The following is a 17,054-nucleotide window of genomic DNA, read 5'->3' as shown; positions in this document are numbered from 1 at the left end:
GGTTAACTGTGGGCGTAAGTCTGTTAGGCAGGGTGCAATGGAGCAGCGGGACACATTTATTTATGTTTTAAAACTGTCGCACTCAGGGTCAGGTTAAAAGTAGAGGGAACTACACCTACGTGTCACACTAAATAAAAGTTGTAGGCCCGGAACGTGCCTAAGAGGAGGAGGGTGCAGTGTTGCGGATATGAGGACTGTATATTTTTTTGATTGTGTGCTTTATTAGTATTATTGTTTATTCTGCGCCCCCTGCCTCCGGAGCTGTGTAAAGGTGAAAGGGCATCCCATAATTAGTCCACAAGCATACACGTCAGCCAATAATAGAATACCCTTGTTCGATAGTTATATCTTATTCGGTGTTTTAGAGTAAGGCTGTGTCTCCCATTAATTGAAGTACTCCATTGCACCAGTGAAAGAGAATAGATCCCCTTTCATTCCCATCCCCAAAATCTCCATTTCCTTTCACATCCCCTTTCGTCATTGCCAAGCCTCGATTGCCAATTACATCCCCTCCAAAACCACCATTGAACATGTGCTCGGGTCAGGGAAGAGGGGCGTGCCCGCCCGTCGTCATCAAGGGCGGAGCCAGAGGGTCGCGTGACCAACCAGGGCCGAGGTGAGCACACCGATGGGCGTGTCCTGAAGGCCGGCGGCTTGATCGCCGGAGGCACTATAAAAGCGCGCGCGCAAGTGACGTGCGGGAGTCAGTAGAGTCGGTGGTGAGGAGTCGGTGGTGAGGAGTCAGTAGAGTCGGTGGTGAGGAGTCGGTGGTGAAAAGCCGGTGGCGAGGAGTGAGTGGACCAAGAAAGAGAAAGAGTGGTTGGACCAAGAAAGAGAAAGAGTGGTTGGACCAAGAGAGAAAGAGTGGTTGGACAGGGAGACGTGCAAGAGTGTTGTTGAGTTGAGGGTTTGGACCAGACGAGTCAGACGAGTCCTGGAAAAGCAAGCGGCGGCCACAGCAGCAACAACACCCAACAGCCGCTTGGGGCCTGGACGGCGGTTTTGAGCAGGGCCGCGAAGGAACGGCGGCTGCTAAACGCGCCGATCGTGCTGCAGGACCCCCTTGGACCTTCCTCTCCCTCCAGCCATCCACCTCCTGCCTTTCCACCCTTCTTGTGTACGTGAGTTTGTTTTGTTTGTTCTGTCCCTGGGTTAATTAAGTCTGTATAAGCTAGTATTTGCACTGTGTCACCTGCGTCTTATGTGTTGTAAATAAACGTGACTGCTTTCTTTTTGCTTGTGTGTATAATAAATCCAATTACTCTTCTGTCCGTCTTCTCGTTTGATTCCTTTCCAGATTGGGCAGCTGCGGTGCGATACGGCCAAAGTTCTGGGTGAATCGGGTGAGTCGGGGAACAACTGTTCGGTCGCGGAGCCTTCGCTCGGCAAACAACATCCTAAACCGCGATCCGTAACAATATATATATATATATATATATATATAAAATCGGGAGGTTAAATCAGACGCGGACGTAGCTACAGGACGTCGATCTTTAATTTGACAAGCTTTCGACCAACAAAGGTCTGCTTCTTAGTCGTCCCCAAGTTCAACGGCTTCACATCCGTTGAACTTGGGGACGACTAAGAAGAAGACCTTTGTTGGTCGAAAGCTTGTCAAATTAAAGATCGACGTCCTGAAGCTACGTCCGCGTCCGATTTAACCTCCCGATTATTTATTTAATGCAAATGAGATTATTTATTTAATGCAAAATTTAATGCTCCACAGCTCGTACTGTGGAGTTTCTACTATTTCTCACAGTTATATATATATATATATAATTATGTTGGAACCCATCTGTGGATCGGTCCCATCGGCCGATGGGTCTGACCCGTTTGGCGACCCATCTGTGGATGCACGAGAAATGAAAATGCAGACCCATCGGCCGATGGGTCTGCGCCATCTGCGGATGTGTTGTTCACCTTGAAGGAATGTGTTGACAGAATGGTGCTCTTCAATCAGGTACACAGTCATTGGAATTACATGTGGTAGGAATTTAACAGAGATGATTTTTAAATGTTTTATTATCTATTTCTACCCATCTATTTATACATTTTGTCAATACATTTTGTAATTAACAGATACATGGCAGTTTTAGTAAAGCTTTACATAACATACTCGACATTCATACAAAACATTAGGTGTTCTTCTGATAATGGCAGAGGGGAATGGTGGCAGGGTAGAGAGTGGCAGGTGCTGATGATTAGGGTTAGGGTTATGGTTAGGGTTAGGGTTGTTAGGGTTAGGGTTAGGGTTAGGGTTGTTAGGGTTAGGGTTAGGGTTAGGGTTAGTTGTTAGGGTTAGGGTTAGGGTTGTTAGGGTTAGGTTAGGGTTAGGGTTAGGGTTAGGGTTAGGGTTAGGGTTAGGGTTAGGTTAACTCATCCACCATTGATGCATACACATTCTTTCAAGGTGAACAACACATCCGCAGATGGCGCAGACCCATCGGCCGATGGGTCTGCATTGTCATTTCTCGTGCATCCACAGATGGGTCGCCAAACGGGTCAGACCCATCGGCCGATGGGACCGATCCACAGATGGGTTCCAACATATATATAAAGACTTGGTAACCAAAACTTGTTCTTACATTTTCCAACTTTAATGCATGCACTGGAAATTAAGATGTGGCATGAAAAGGGTAGAACTGCAAAATAATTATTAAATTTTTGGTCAATGAAAATATCAGGCCTGTTGAAATTTATCAACAATTTTCTGCACAATATGGTGATGATTGCTAGTCAAGGTGATCCATATTGTAAAAATCACATCCATCGTCATAAAGAAGGTTAAACAAACGAGCCTATTGAGAATGATATCCTATACTTGCTACGTACGGATCCGAAATAATTTCACAAAAGCCGACAACTCCAAACTGGCAATGCATGTCCAAAGCTCGAGAATATTTTGAAATATAATGTAAGCATAATATTTTGTAATATACAGTACCTACCAGCTTAATTATGAGTATAAAAAGTCCATGTCAATTTTGAACCAGTCTCGTAAAAACGAAACCGGTGACCTACAGTGCCTTCAGAAGGTATTCACACCCCTCCACCTTTCACATTTTGTTGTGTTACAGCCTGATTTTAAAAGGGAGTAAATTTTAAAAAATTGCAACTAATCTACACATAATACCCCAAAATGTCAAAGTGAAAAAGACTAAGTCTTTCCACAGATTGTCAATGGGATTCAAGTCTGAGCTTTGCTGGGCCACTCAAGGACTCTCACGTTCTTTTCCTGAAGCCACTCCAGTGTTTATTTGGCAATAGTTGTGTTTTGCAATAGCCGAGAAAACCTTGAGTGGTTAATTAATTAAATAACCATCTTTGTAACTATCACGAGTTCAACAAAAGTAGTAATCGCCGAAATAATAGAATTACACGCTCCTGAACAATTTGTAATAAGTTAAAGAAGGCCGTTTAATTAAGAGGAATTTATGTAACGACGTGTTTAATGTTGGTGCTGCCCCAGCCAGCCTGCAAGGTTAAAGCAATGGCCGTTGTAAAAACACATGGCGTTCGGAGCTGCAATGAGACCTTTGATCGGCCATTTCTAAACTCACACACGAGTTAAAGATTACATAGCTGTAGAATTTGTATTATGACCCAGAATTTAAACAAAGGCACAAATTTTACAAATCATTTTGCTATTACATCTAGACCAAAATCATTTCCTGCAAGTTGTCCTTGAAAATGGACAAATGTTCACAAAGAAATCTCAAACGGCTCATGTTCCTAAAGCTACACAACAGCATTGTGACTTTGGGAGGAGAAAGGAAGAAAAAACAAAACAAAAAGGGAAGCCTTGGTAAGGAAGGACAAGTGAAGTGAGCCAACGGTTTTAACTCCAGATCTTCAAAACCAGCCATGCGTTTCCAAGCCTGCAAGCACAGCGGTCACGGTGGTACAGAGGGTGTACTCACTATCCTCATCATCCGTAATCATCTCCGAGGCTCCATCCGCATATCCTGCTTTGGACACGTTCTCCTTGTCTGCGGTGTCCTCCTGCTGGCTGCAAAACCAAAACCAAACCAAAACCCCAAAAAACTCAGTTGGAATCAATGCTGGCAGTCCAGCCTCTGGTAGGGTGAGAGAAATGACAACGGTGAAAGTGCAAGTACCCGCTACCAAAACGCTTCGGTACACATTCTGGAGATTATATGTACTACAAATTGCCATATATCTGGGACTTACCATTTATTTGGCATTACATCGCTGACATGGGCAATGTGGGCCAAAGAAAGGGTCCGAATGTGACAATTTGAACAGATCTATTCTTTTTGAAAGATATTTGAGACAATTAGTGTCCATGTTGCAGACAGGGAAGTTGTCTAAGCCTCCCCCCTTATCGGGTGACTTGCTGCACTATATAGCGTCACATGAGTGTGGCAATTTTAACTAAACTCTCACTTCACTGAGAATCACACTACACTCAAATCACACTCAAACTACAAATTCAATGATGAGAACACTGCAACTGAAGCATCCTGTCACCCCATATTACCCATTAAATACAAGTAAAATTGACGTCATACTAGTCACAATCAGAGTGATTGGAATAATAGAACAACCTCATGGGGTATTAGAAAGACAGCGGGAAAACCCTAACTCAAAAAAAAACACGTGATGGTTAGACGTTCAATGATGACCAATGGAGCCTGTGGAGTAAAGTTGTTTTGACGTGGAAAGTCGGAAAAAGTTCCTTTGCTTAAGCACAAAAATATCAAAATTTGGCTTTCGAAAGATATACTGAATAAATGAAGATGGGCACCTTGGACCGAAGAAGAACTTCGATGTGCCATCTCATCCTAAAGAGATTTCAATCAACTTTTGGAAAATTCAAGCAGGATCACCCAATGCCAATGGCTGAGTTAACCTCACTTTTCTTTGAGAATAAGGAGTGTAACTGTGCCCTGAAACAGGGAGTTACAGTGAAGTCAAATTTGGATTTGAGATCAAAAGATGAATATGAGGCAAGAGTACAGATGGTCAGCTTTTATTTATTGCTATGTCTATGGATATTTACTGTTGTTGAACAATAGCACTTTTTATGTTCACTTCCCCCATTTCAGCATAAATATTGGAACAGATTAACTCAAAGTAAATTAAAAGTAGTATAATATTTATTATTTGGTTGCATATCCCTTGCATGTAATGACTACATCGAGCCTGTGACCCATTGACATAACCTGACTTTTGGTATCTTCTTTTGAGATGATTTGCCAAGTCTTTACTGCAGCTATTTTCAGTTGTTGATTGTTTGAGGGGTCTCTGAGTTTAGTCTCCTCTTCAGCAAGTGAAATTATGCTCCATTGGATTTAAATCAGGAGATTGACTTTTTCTCAGTCTAAAACCTTCCACTTTGTCCCCCTGATGCATTGTATTGTGATGATTCACAATTATTTTGAATGAATTGTATTGCATTAAATTTTGTATTGTATTGTATCGTATTGTAAAATGAATTGTATTGCATCAGTGTGATGATATTGTGATGATATTGTGATGATGTACTAATTGTGATGCTTCCTGATCCTTGGTTGCATTCACAGTGTATTTTGGGTCATTGTCTTTTTGCTGATGAAGTGCTGCTCAATGAGTATGGAGACATTTTCTTGTACATAGGCAGACAAAATGTTTCTGTACACTTCGAATTCATTCTGCTGCTGCCATCATTAGTTACCTCATCGATAAAGATGAATGAGCCAGGTCCAAAGACAGCAATGCCAAGCCCAATTTATGACATGACCTCCACCATGCTTCACAGATGATGTAGTACGATATGCAGTTCCTTCCTTTCTCAACATTTTCACTTTCCCATAGCTTTGATAAAGGTTTATATTGGTCTCACCTGTCCATAAAACGTTGTTCCAGAACTCTACTAGCTCACCTCTGTACTTCTTGGCAAATTCTAATCTGCTCTTTCTATTTTTGGTGCTGATGAGAGGTTTGCATCTTCTGGTGTAGCCTTTGTAATTCTGCTGTCAAAGTCTTATGCGAACAGTAGACTGTAATACTTTCACCCCTGCACTCTGGAGGTTGTTGGTGATGTCACTGACAGTTGTTTGGGGGTTTTTCTTTACAGATCTGATGATCTTTCTGTCATCAACTGCAGTTGTTTCCCTTGGCTGACATGGCCATTGTCCATTTCGAACTACACAAGAGGTTTCTTTTCCTATTTCAAGATATTCCAAATTGTTGTATTCGTTTTGCCCAATTTTTGTGCTATGGTTCTTTTTTTTTTTCTTTTTTTTTGGGGGGATACAAGATCGAGGCTCGTGTAAGAGCAAACATTAATGACAAAAACAAATAAACGGACACATAAGACAAAATAAAGGGAGTGGGAGACCAGATGGGGAGAGAGGGGGAAGCACCAAGCACAAGTACAACATTTGAGAGCAGGGACATCGGGAGATCTGTGGGAGGGAAACGACTTGGGGGGAGGAGGCGTGGGAAGTGGGTGGGGTGTGGGGGAGGTAAAAAGCACATGGAGTAAAAAAAAACAAAAAAAAAAAAACACATGGACACAGCTAGGACTTCCAGGAAAGAAGTCAGCATTTTGGAAAAGTAGATCTGGGGAGAATTAACGGGGGTATAAAAGATCAAGGCTTTGGATGGGGGAAGGTATGAGATGGTGGTGAACAGCTGTTTTAAAGACCTGGAGGGAGGAATGAGATTGAAGAGAGTGAGGGACTTTGTTCCAGAGGCGGGAGTAAAGAGGAATGAAACAGTGAAGATGAGCAGAGAGTCTTGATTTTGGCAATTTCACCAGAAGAGGGTTGCTATCAGATCTTGTGCGACCTGTAGGAATATTTGGGGGACAGAGCCCAGAGAGAGCTGGGGGAGCAAGGCCGGAGAGGAGTCAGTAGAAGACAGAAAGACCACCAACCTGCCTGCGTTGAATGAGTGAAAGGCCCTCAGAGTTAGCTTCATCGCGGGAGATTCCAATGATTCTGAAAGCTTTGGTTTCAACTGTGTGAAGCCGAGCTAGGTGTGAGGCAGGAGCACCAGCCCCGAGGGGAGAGCAGTATTCCATTGAGCTGCGGATGAAAGATTTGTATGTGGTGAGGAGCTCAGGTGTGCCAAGGAAGGACTTCACATGACGGAGGATGCCCAGTCAGCGACTGGCATTGGAGGCAAGCTTGGAAATGTGGTTTTCCCAGGAAAGATCATGGCAGATTGTGAGACCCAAGCGCTTGAGTGACAGAACTTCTTGGAGAGGATTGTTGAGAAAGTGGATGGGAGGGTTTTCCAGTCGGTCTTTTCGGAGAGATATAGTAAGAGTGTGAGATTTCTCAGGATTGACAGACATGTTCCACTTGTTTGACCAGTCTGTGATTTTGTCCAGGTCTGCAGAGAGTGAGGAGGCTGCAGACTGCCGATCTGAGGGATGAAGAATGGAGTGGCAGAGAGTGGAGTCGTCAGCAAAGGGATAGAGAGGATTTTCCAGAGAGTCGGAGAGATCATTGATGAAGACCAGAAAAAGCACAGGGCCCAGAACACTGCCTTGGGGAACTCCATCCTGAACAGGAAGGGGAGATGAGAGAAATACATTCAGGGCCACACGTTGATTATGACCAGAGAGGAAGTACGCAACCCATGCGTGGAGATTTCCATGGATACCATAGGAGGAGAATTTGATGAGCAGAGCGGGGACCCAGACCGTATCAAAGGCATGTGATTTGTCAAGAGAGACAGCTCTAATTTCCTGTTTGACAATGAGGACCTCCATTCATTGTTGAGACAGCAGAAGTAATAGGTCCATAGTAGAGTGACCTGGTGTGAATACAAATTGATGATCAGAGATCAAGCCATTGGAGAAGAGGAAGGATTTGGTATCCGAAACAATGGCGGATTCCATGTCTTTGCTGATAATTTGGAGCAGGCTGATTGGTCGGTAGTTGCAAGGATCTGTTTTTGCACCTTTTTTGTGTAAAGCGGTAATGTTGGCTGATTTCCAAGCTGATGGCAGATGACCTTGAGCAAAAGAGAGGGTGAAGAAAACAGAGATAGGGTGTGAAAGAGTAGCAGAGCAGGATTTTAGGGCACGTGGGCTGATGCCGTCTGGTCCAGTTGCAGAATAAGAGTCAAGGATTGACCGAAACTTCTCCACCTTGTCAGGAGATAAGGACACAGTGTCCAGGAACAGCTGGGTATGATTGGGTACAGTGGGTACAGTGAGAGACGGGTTTGGGACACAAGATTTTGAGGCAAACACATCGTTGAGGCATTCATCTTTTTCACATGCTTAGTCAGCTGTGTAGTCGTTTGAGGAAAGGGAGGTAATGGAAGGGGAACAAACACCAGAATCAGATTTGACAAGATGCCACCAGGATTTGGAAGAGGGAGACAGGTTTGAGAGTTCACTCTTGAGACATTTGCAGACATTTGCAGGAAAGTTAGTCGTAACCAAATCTAGAAGAGTTGATGTGCCGTTGACTGAGATCCATGTCGGGAAATTGACAGATTGTGTCAGTCCCAATGATTCGCAGAAGTGCTTTGCTGATATCCCATGGCTGGTGAGAGGGGTACCCACACCCAGCCAGCTGGCATGATGACAGTTGAAATCACCACATATGAGGAAGAGAGAGTTGGGATGAGTGGAATGAGAATGAGTCGATGAGTAGATAGAAGTCAGTCCATGTTATCAGACAGCGAGATGTATATGGTTTTTAAGGGTGAGGAGGGAATTTAGGAGGGAAGGGGTTAGGGGGGAGTTTGGGAGGGGAGGAGCATGGGGGAAGTTTAGTAGGGCAGGGGTGAGTTTAGGAGGGGAGGGGCAAGGAGGGAGATTTGAAAGGTATGGGTGAGGGGGGAGTTTAGGAGGGGAAGGATGAGTTTGGATTTTCGAAAGAGTTGGACGATTCATGGAAAACGAACATTTTTTGCAAAATGAGTTTCTTGTGATTTTCAAGTCAGAGATCCGTTTGAAAACGTTGGAGGAGGGGCGGAATGCAGGTGAGTTTAGGGAATGTAGGAAGGAAGAACTGTAAGAGATTGAATTTTTATTTGAAATGAAGAGATTTGGTGAGCAAATCGTAAACAAACTTTTAAAGAGGAAGAAGCAAAGTGTGATATAATCTACAACAGAATACAACACTTCAGGGGAAAGTTTAAACATTTTAAAACCAAATCTTGAAAACTATCTGGGGAAATTACCTAAATGAGGGCATGAAAGATTCCTAAGGGGGATTAAGCATCCTTAACGAACGAACACGGGTAGGATTAAGCATCCTTCTAATCAAATTCTTCTGTTCTTTCAGCTTCCAAATTGGTTGCTTTTCTTTCATAGACAGTTCTCTGATTTTCATGTTGGTTTATGCCTGCTGACTCCAGAGGTCGATTCCCAAGGCAAAATCAAAGGCTAAAACTAAGACGAGACATTCACAGCTCTTTTATGTGTGAACATTCAATGCAACAACAAACCCCTGTCACTCATTTGTTCCAGTACTTATGCTTACCTAAAACGGGGGGACTGAGCATACAAAAAATGATATTGTTCAACAATGGTAAATCGTATATGCATAGAAATACCAAGAAATAAAAGCTGACCTTCGGTATTCTTGCCTCATATTCATATTTTGATCTCAAATCCAAATTTATTGAGTATATAGCAAATAATAACAAATTTAACTTCACTGTTCCAATCCTTTTAGAGAGCACAGTATATATTTCGATACAGTGCAACATGCTTCAATAGACATTTAATACCAACATGAATTGATCGAAGGATTCATGGCAGCAACCTAGGTATGATTCCTGTGGGTGTGCAACCGGAAATCACTAAGTGTTAAGACGGCTTATTATTGCCAGGAAGAACTTTGTAGTCGAGGTTTATTGCATATTTCAGAAAAATGCACTCAAAGAGCAAACACTATTGCATTCAAATAAAAATAACAAAACATCATAATCATCATACGTGGTGGTTCCCTCCGTGAGGCATCGGCCATCTCTACCAGTCATAGAAACGGCAAAGGGAGCAGGAAATCCAGAGTTAGGGTTTTGCTACTGCTTTTAAGATTTACAATTGCTTTCCAAGTAAACCTTTCCGAATACTATTACCATCCAGGGTCATAGGAACATCAAAAGTGGGGATGCCCAACCTGTAAAAAAAAGTTACTATGACACATACCAATAGGAAATTTTGAATTATAGCCTTTATTTTATGCTCTTTGATGTATTTCAAGGGTTTGGGGGGATTGATAATTCTTATCAAGAATAGCGAAGACAAGAAAAAATGTGGCGGATAATTCTGAAAGTGAAAGCTTAATTTTATGCACTTAGTGCATTTTCTGAGTTTATGCGGCTTCAGTGAAATACGTCACTTTCAAAATGACATTCTGCCCCAGAATGCCCGGCGTGCATGCGCAGAAATCCTGGGAAATGTCGGCATTCAGGGCATCGTAAAGTATATTGTGTGTTGGAGATAAGGATTGTTGCCTAAAATGGCTCCCAAAGCTTCTGAAATAAGCTGAAAATACTTGGAAAAGTACCTGAGAGAAAGGGCTGTGCCTCTGCACGACGAAAGACTTGGATACCTTTCTCAGGTGGCCAAACAGGAAGCTGCTTGTTCTGCAAATTCCCGACCATGTTGACCAATGCAAGGCCCGAGTGAAACCCTGATGAATCGCTACCAGAGAATGCACCATTTATCTGGAATAGGTGCTTCTGAACACCAATGGGAAGGATACATATCTCTGGATTTTGAATGTGTACGGTAAGTTTAAAATGATGATACTTATGATTAATAACAATAAGAATAATGAGTTCATTGTCATATATATGCGATGCGCGTACAATAAGAAGTACTTTGACATTAATCATATTGGGAGGGGGAGCAGGGGGGGGGTTGATGGGGGGGAGCTATGGGAGCTGCGGGGGGCTGTTATAAATATATTGTTTGTTTGCTTCTGGGGTCATAGGAAAAAATTATACGAGATTTTGTATCTCTTGCTAAAAGTCGAAGCATCTGTGTGTGTGTGTGTTTTAAATATTCACTGCGGCTGCTAACTGGATTAACAGGAAATTATGGGAAATCAAAACCTTAGTCTTATCCATGGATATTTATCATATTCCTATATTTCCACGAGTCCGATTTGCATTCAAGAACATAACAATTATGGTTTCTGTCTTGAAATTACCACTCTTTTGCTTAAATGCTGAAAATTATGCTTAAAAGACGATTTTAATTGCAGATTTCACGCTAGTAAGTCAGGTTGGAAGTGTCCGACGAGCAGAACTGAGTCAGTGTAAACACACACAGCGCATATGCAAAAGGCCTCACATTTAGCATTCGTATTTCATTTTGAAAGTCACGTATTGGCCAAAGTATTTCCTCCTTGAATTGTTTGCTTGACAAAAGTTATTCCCTAATGTTAGTATGTCGATCTTGTATGTGGGATCTTTCATGGCGTGGCAGATCAGAGCAATGTTCAGTCTTTGTCAGCCCATGGTTGAGCTAAGGTAGTTTGGCACTGTTTTCCCGATTCTCCAGACTGCAGGACTTAACGCAGATGTTGAGGATGTGACTGGCTGGCACTGTGTAGTGCAGGTTGAGAAGTGCATGGACTTCCGTAAATAGTTTTTTTTTTTACCGACTGGATCCGTAGACTTGGCCTGGCAAATGGTGTCCATGACAGTTAGCCGGTCTACAATCTACAATCTACGCTGGTCTGCGATCTTACCAAATCAGGTAACATTTGTAGCTGGAGGATACAAGGTTCTAGATTAATGTCGGGTTTGTGCTTGTCTTCAAGTTGACTGCCTTTTTGCTCAAATCTGTCAAGCTCTTGCTCCAGAATGCCAAGGTCTTCATATACCTTCTGCAGGAAGTACTCCTCTACAGAGGAGAATTTGTGTGGCTGTGTGCCTTTGTCAATTCTCCTTGGTGGAATTATTGTAGGTAGTACTGGGCCCTCCGATTAGCCTCTTAACTTCCTGTTAAGCCCTCTGATTCCTCCATGACATGTTCATTGAACTTGTGAAACTCCTCATTTCGTTGCCGTTGGTAGAAGGTATTTAACGAATCAGTGGCTTTCATTGCACTCTGGATGGACATATCCTTACATTGTGTATTTATTGACACCTGTTCTGCCCAAGAGATGGGAGATGACATGATATGCCAACTTAAAAACTAAAACTGCACTGAACTACTCCATTAATGTGGCCTGAACACTTGTACCACTGACATATAAGTCGTTCTAACTCTCGCCGACTTCATCCTAGATATTCAGCAACCCTTGATTATAATTGACAAAATGTTAACCAAAGACCCTGTTCTCACAGTCTGTGGAGTCTGGCAGAGTGATCTCAACTGATGGGGGTTCTCTTTGCTAGCGCAAATCAGCATTTGTGCAAAGATAGTCGGTCGCTTCGAAGCAAACTTCATCAGTTTGATTATTTCAAAGACGAGATCTGGCGCATCTCGGATAGACTTGCTTCGCTGGAAACATCTTGAAGGCACAAATCGGTACAACGGGCTAAGCAATGAACTGAAACAGCTGAACTGTGGTCTTTGTGAACTTGGGTGGTGAACAACACAAATCCTTTCCTCCATATTTGAGGCCTCATCGTATGCTTGACCTCGACATTGATTCAGCCCTAAACTGCAGCATATCAGGACATCTTTCAGGGCCTGTGTGTGGGTTTCAGTGGTAATAACTGGCACCTCAATAAATCCCAATGATTCCTCGTACATAAGAGATATGTCACAGATGACCTTGTTTCCAATCTCAAAATTTCCATTAATGTTCACTGCGATAAATTAGGAGACATTTCAAGTAAATTGTAAGAGCTCCACTAAGTATACATGATGCAAGCCTATCTCTGATGTTGACGGCACGATGAGGTATGGAGTGGTGCTTGGCACCGGTCGAGGATGAACCCGAGAGATTTTGGACTTGTCGTTGAAAAAAAAAAAAAATTCATTGATGTTCGACATGTTTTTTTTCCAGTTGCAGTCATTTTGATGGCGGCTCCATTGAGAAGACTCGGCAATATGGTTACCAAGTTATGGCAAGTAGTCATGTCTCTAACACAATGGCTGCCACTCAGTCTTCTCAATGTAAACTGTTTTCACGATATACTTTTGCTCTTCTCAATTATTTATTAATCCTAAATAGGATAATACAAATTATTCACCCTTCTATTTTTTTCCTGAAGCATTTTTACATTCATGGGTCGTTGAAAAGTGGGGAGGAGAGGGAGCAACATGGCATTGAGCCCCTCCTACGTAAGAAAATGGAGGGGGTGCGGCCTCCTGTGCCTCCTATCTTCAACAACAACAACAGGCATTTTCAGGCCATTTTCCCTGCTAGAGCGGGGTTATCCTTGCGGGCCCCATGACAATCTTCTCCATTTTGCCCTATTTTCTGCATCTCCCCTTGTTAACACCCTTGCCCGCATTTCTTCTTCCACCATCTTTAGCCAAGTCTTTCTCAGTCTTCCCCGTCCTCTACTTCCTTCTACATTCATCTCCATCACTCTTCTCAACCAGTCACTTTCATCCTTCCTCAACACATGACCAAACCATCTCAACCTGTTCCTCTTCACAGCATCAATCACAGGCTCTATTCCCATCATCTTTCGCAATTCATCATTTGTCTTCCTCTCTCTCAACGATAATCCGCACATCCACCGAACCATTCGCATTTCCACCCTTTCCAGCCTTCGTTGCTGCTCTATGTTCATTACCCATGTCTCGCTCCCATAAATCATAACACTTCTCTGTTAAGTAAACATAACCCTATTTTCAACAGTAAATATAAATCTGTATCGAAATAAATGTTTGACAGTATCATGTTGGATAGAAATACAAATGGAATCTTTGCATCCTGTAACGAAGGATATAATATGTAAAATAAAAATCAGATATTGATCACGTTCACAAAGTGCATATCCAGTACATTTTAAGCAGAAGTTGTGTAATTATGACTCGGGTAATAATGAATGCAGGTATGATGTTTTGTGATTATTGTGAGACCAGGTGTGGCGTAATTTGGTCATACCAACTAGGTGCAGCGTAATCTCAATGGGCTTGGATGTTCCATTCTAATAAATCAATCTCTCCCAATTAACTAATGACAAACAGTTGGAGGCTGGGCGTGGAAAACCTGTTATTCTTGATTTCCACTCCCAGCAACTCACCTTTCCATCCTCTGTGCTGCCCTTTCCAGTGCCACGCGCAGCTCCTCCCGGCAAATGGTGTCGGGCACACGCCCCATTGCAACGGCGGGAGACGACGACGGTGCGGCGGGCGCTTGGCGCCGTGCCCTGGGCAGTGTGGCAGGAGGACCTTTGGACAGGGCCTGTGCGAGGGTGCTTTGTACGAGCGCGATGTGACGCGATGGCGCCGTGCGTTGCCGAGGCAACGCGGTCGTCCGGGAGGCCGGGGAGGAAGGGCTGGAAGGAGCAGGTGATGGAGGTGGCGTATGAAGGGTCGATGAGGTGCCTGGTGTTGGGGATGAAGCAGATGCACCTTTTCGTTTTCCTGAAAACACCGAGGGCTTTGGAAGTGCAGGTTCTGTGGGTGAATTCGGGGAACATGACATATTAAATCAAAAAGTTACGTAATAATTACACTCGATGTCAACCCTCCATGTATCATTCATGGAATAACATGTAAAATTGTGAATAAAACAACTAAAAAAGTGTAACGTGATATTGCCATGTCTAATCTTTTCTACTGAACCAATAAATTACAACTGTGGGCTGGGTTGTTCAAATGTTTGTGTTCGTCGAGATTATTAAACATTAAAACAGGTTCCTGTACGATTAAATGTGTCTTAGGCTCATGGAAAAGCGTACATAAATATCACCTGCAGGAGGATAGCCTTAGGATAGCTGTGCCTTCCCAGGGGCATGGCTTTACTGCCCCATCACCCCATGTCACATCATTAATTTGTGTACGTACACACACACACACACACACACACACACACACACACACACACACACACACACACACACACACACACACACACACCTCCAGCACATAAAAGCCCCCCCCCCCCCCACCCCACCTCCACTTCCAGCAACATTGTTGAAATCAATTAAACTTGACTTTGCAAATCTACCCTGCACTTTGCTCAGATGGAAGTTTGCTCAAAAGTTCGGTCCTCCATTGCTGAATTATTATTTTAAAATGATATCATCCCATTTATAATGGTAAGTGAAAGTGCTCTTTGAAGATAAGAATTGTTTTCTTTTTCTGGGAGTTAAAAAAAATTAGCCTGTTAGCCTTCGCTTTTGAACTGTTGGCTCAAGATGCAGGGAACTCAGGTTAAAATCCGGTATACCAACCGTGTTTGCCCATCAACTACCAATAGATTTGTGATTCATGCACAAGAAAACAAAAAGAAGAGTACAATGATGTCCACAAGGGTGGCACTAAAAACCGAATGTTTCATAATTTTAGGTCTTAGGGTCTGGTTTTGTTTGATCCAATGAGAAAACACTCCTGGTAAATTTTCAGAGCGATCAAATCATATTTAGAGGTTGCTCATGGCTTCTAAAGTTTCTCTATGGCGTGGTCAACCCAACACGCGCGGTCTAACTCACTCGGCCACCGCACTTCATAATAATAATAATAATCATAATAATAATAACAGTAATAATAATCGGGTACGTTTTTGTTTTTTCTTTTTCATCTTAACCCATTAAAGCCCACTGGCAACAATAGTTGTCTATGTTGCAGTTTGTTATGTAATATGCATGGACATAATAATGTAATTATAATATTATTATATAATTGTATATAATTATACAATTTTGTATTGCATGCTCACCGCAACAAACCATGTTGCAGTGAGCAACCCCTAAATATTATACGATTTGCATAAAATTTTATTAATTCTTTCTCTCCTCCCGGACACGTGCTTGTTCGCTATCCTCCTCGTCTCGACTTGTGCCCCGCCCCCTATATCTCGTTTTTCTTCCACCTCTGCTCCTTCTTTCTCAAATCCACATCCTCACTTAGAGACTTTTCCCAGATTATTTTGCATGATTTTGTTAAAATATTATTTTTAATATGTTTAAACCGCAGCCGTGATGCTGACGCCGCCCTCCCCCCCTCCACCCCCTCCCCAGAGTTTCCATATTTTAAACGTTTCCCAGTGTGTACCCTGGTTTAGAATAGGTACACTGTATCCCTGCGCATCGAAAGAGCGTGACCAAGGGTTGGCGTCAGGAAGGGCATCCGGCCATAAAAACATTGCCTCAAACAGGGAACCATGATTGTCATGGGGCGCGCAAGGCTAACCCCCGCTTTAGCGGAGAAAAATGGCCTTAAAACGATCATTCATTCATTCATTCATATGGGCAGGGTACAGCCCGAAATGGAGATCGGTTTCTGAGGTTTGGGACATGGAATGTAGGGACAATGACAGGGAGATCAGGAGAAGTGGTGGAAGTATTGGTCAGAAGAAGAGTGGACATATGTTGTGTGCAAGAGACGAGATGGAAGGGAAGTGGTGTGAGAATGGTGAAGGGTAGGCAGGGACAGAAATACAGGTTTATGTGGCAAGGGTGCCTGGAGGACGTGAATGGTGTTGGTGTCCTGTTTTCTGAGGAGTTTGTTGACAGTGTGGTGAGTGTGACTAGAGTGAGTGATAGGTTGATGATGGTGAAAATGATGATTGGAAAGCTCTTGGTGAACGTCATCTCGGGCAGAAGACATGGTCCACACACCTCGGACACCCATAGCACCACGTTGACCCCCAACTTCACAACTACATCCCCATGACTCCGCGTCCCAAATATTGGCGCAGTCGCCCCCATAACCAGTTGAAGGCTGTGTCTTGCTACCCTATCAATTTTATCACAGCCTACAACACTTTGGTCTACACACCTGGATCAATAATGGTGTCACAAAACAGTGCCCACCATTTCTCTTCACAAAATTCACCCTTAAATTTGCATCTAACCCACAGATTACCCATGCCAAACATTTTTCACATTTCACTAACTCACCAAAGAAAGATGCTTTGCCATACACATGCCAGCCGAGCATGGCCCATATGCTCGGCTCGTTACACATTCCCGATCCATCAACCCCATGGCTC

At 43.1% G+C, this 17,054-nt stretch overlaps 1 protein-coding gene across 1 annotated transcript in view; it reads right to left on the bottom strand.

Annotated features, from left to right (window-relative positions):
• LOC137436692 (phosphatase and actin regulator 1) overlaps positions 1–4,267 on the bottom strand; it is a 120,244-nt gene extending 115,977 nt beyond the window's left edge. The window contains exon 1 of the mRNA XM_068130692.2: positions 3,921–4,267. Within this exon, the coding sequence (XP_067986793.2) occupies positions 3,921–4,194 (274 nt within the window). The 5' untranslated portion in view covers positions 4,195–4,267. The remainder of the gene's footprint in view (positions 1–3,920) is intronic.
• Positions 4,268–17,054: the final 12,787 nt, after the last annotated feature.

Source organism: Myxine glutinosa, chromosome 11 (genome assembly GCF_964187855.1).
Source record: "Myxine glutinosa chromosome 11, kmMyxGlut1.1, whole genome shotgun sequence".
Taxonomy (NCBI): domain Eukaryota; kingdom Metazoa; phylum Chordata; class Myxini; order Myxiniformes; family Myxinidae; genus Myxine; species Myxine glutinosa.
Note: the sequence above shows the minus strand (reverse complement) of the source record. Positions and strands in the feature narration are given on the sequence as shown.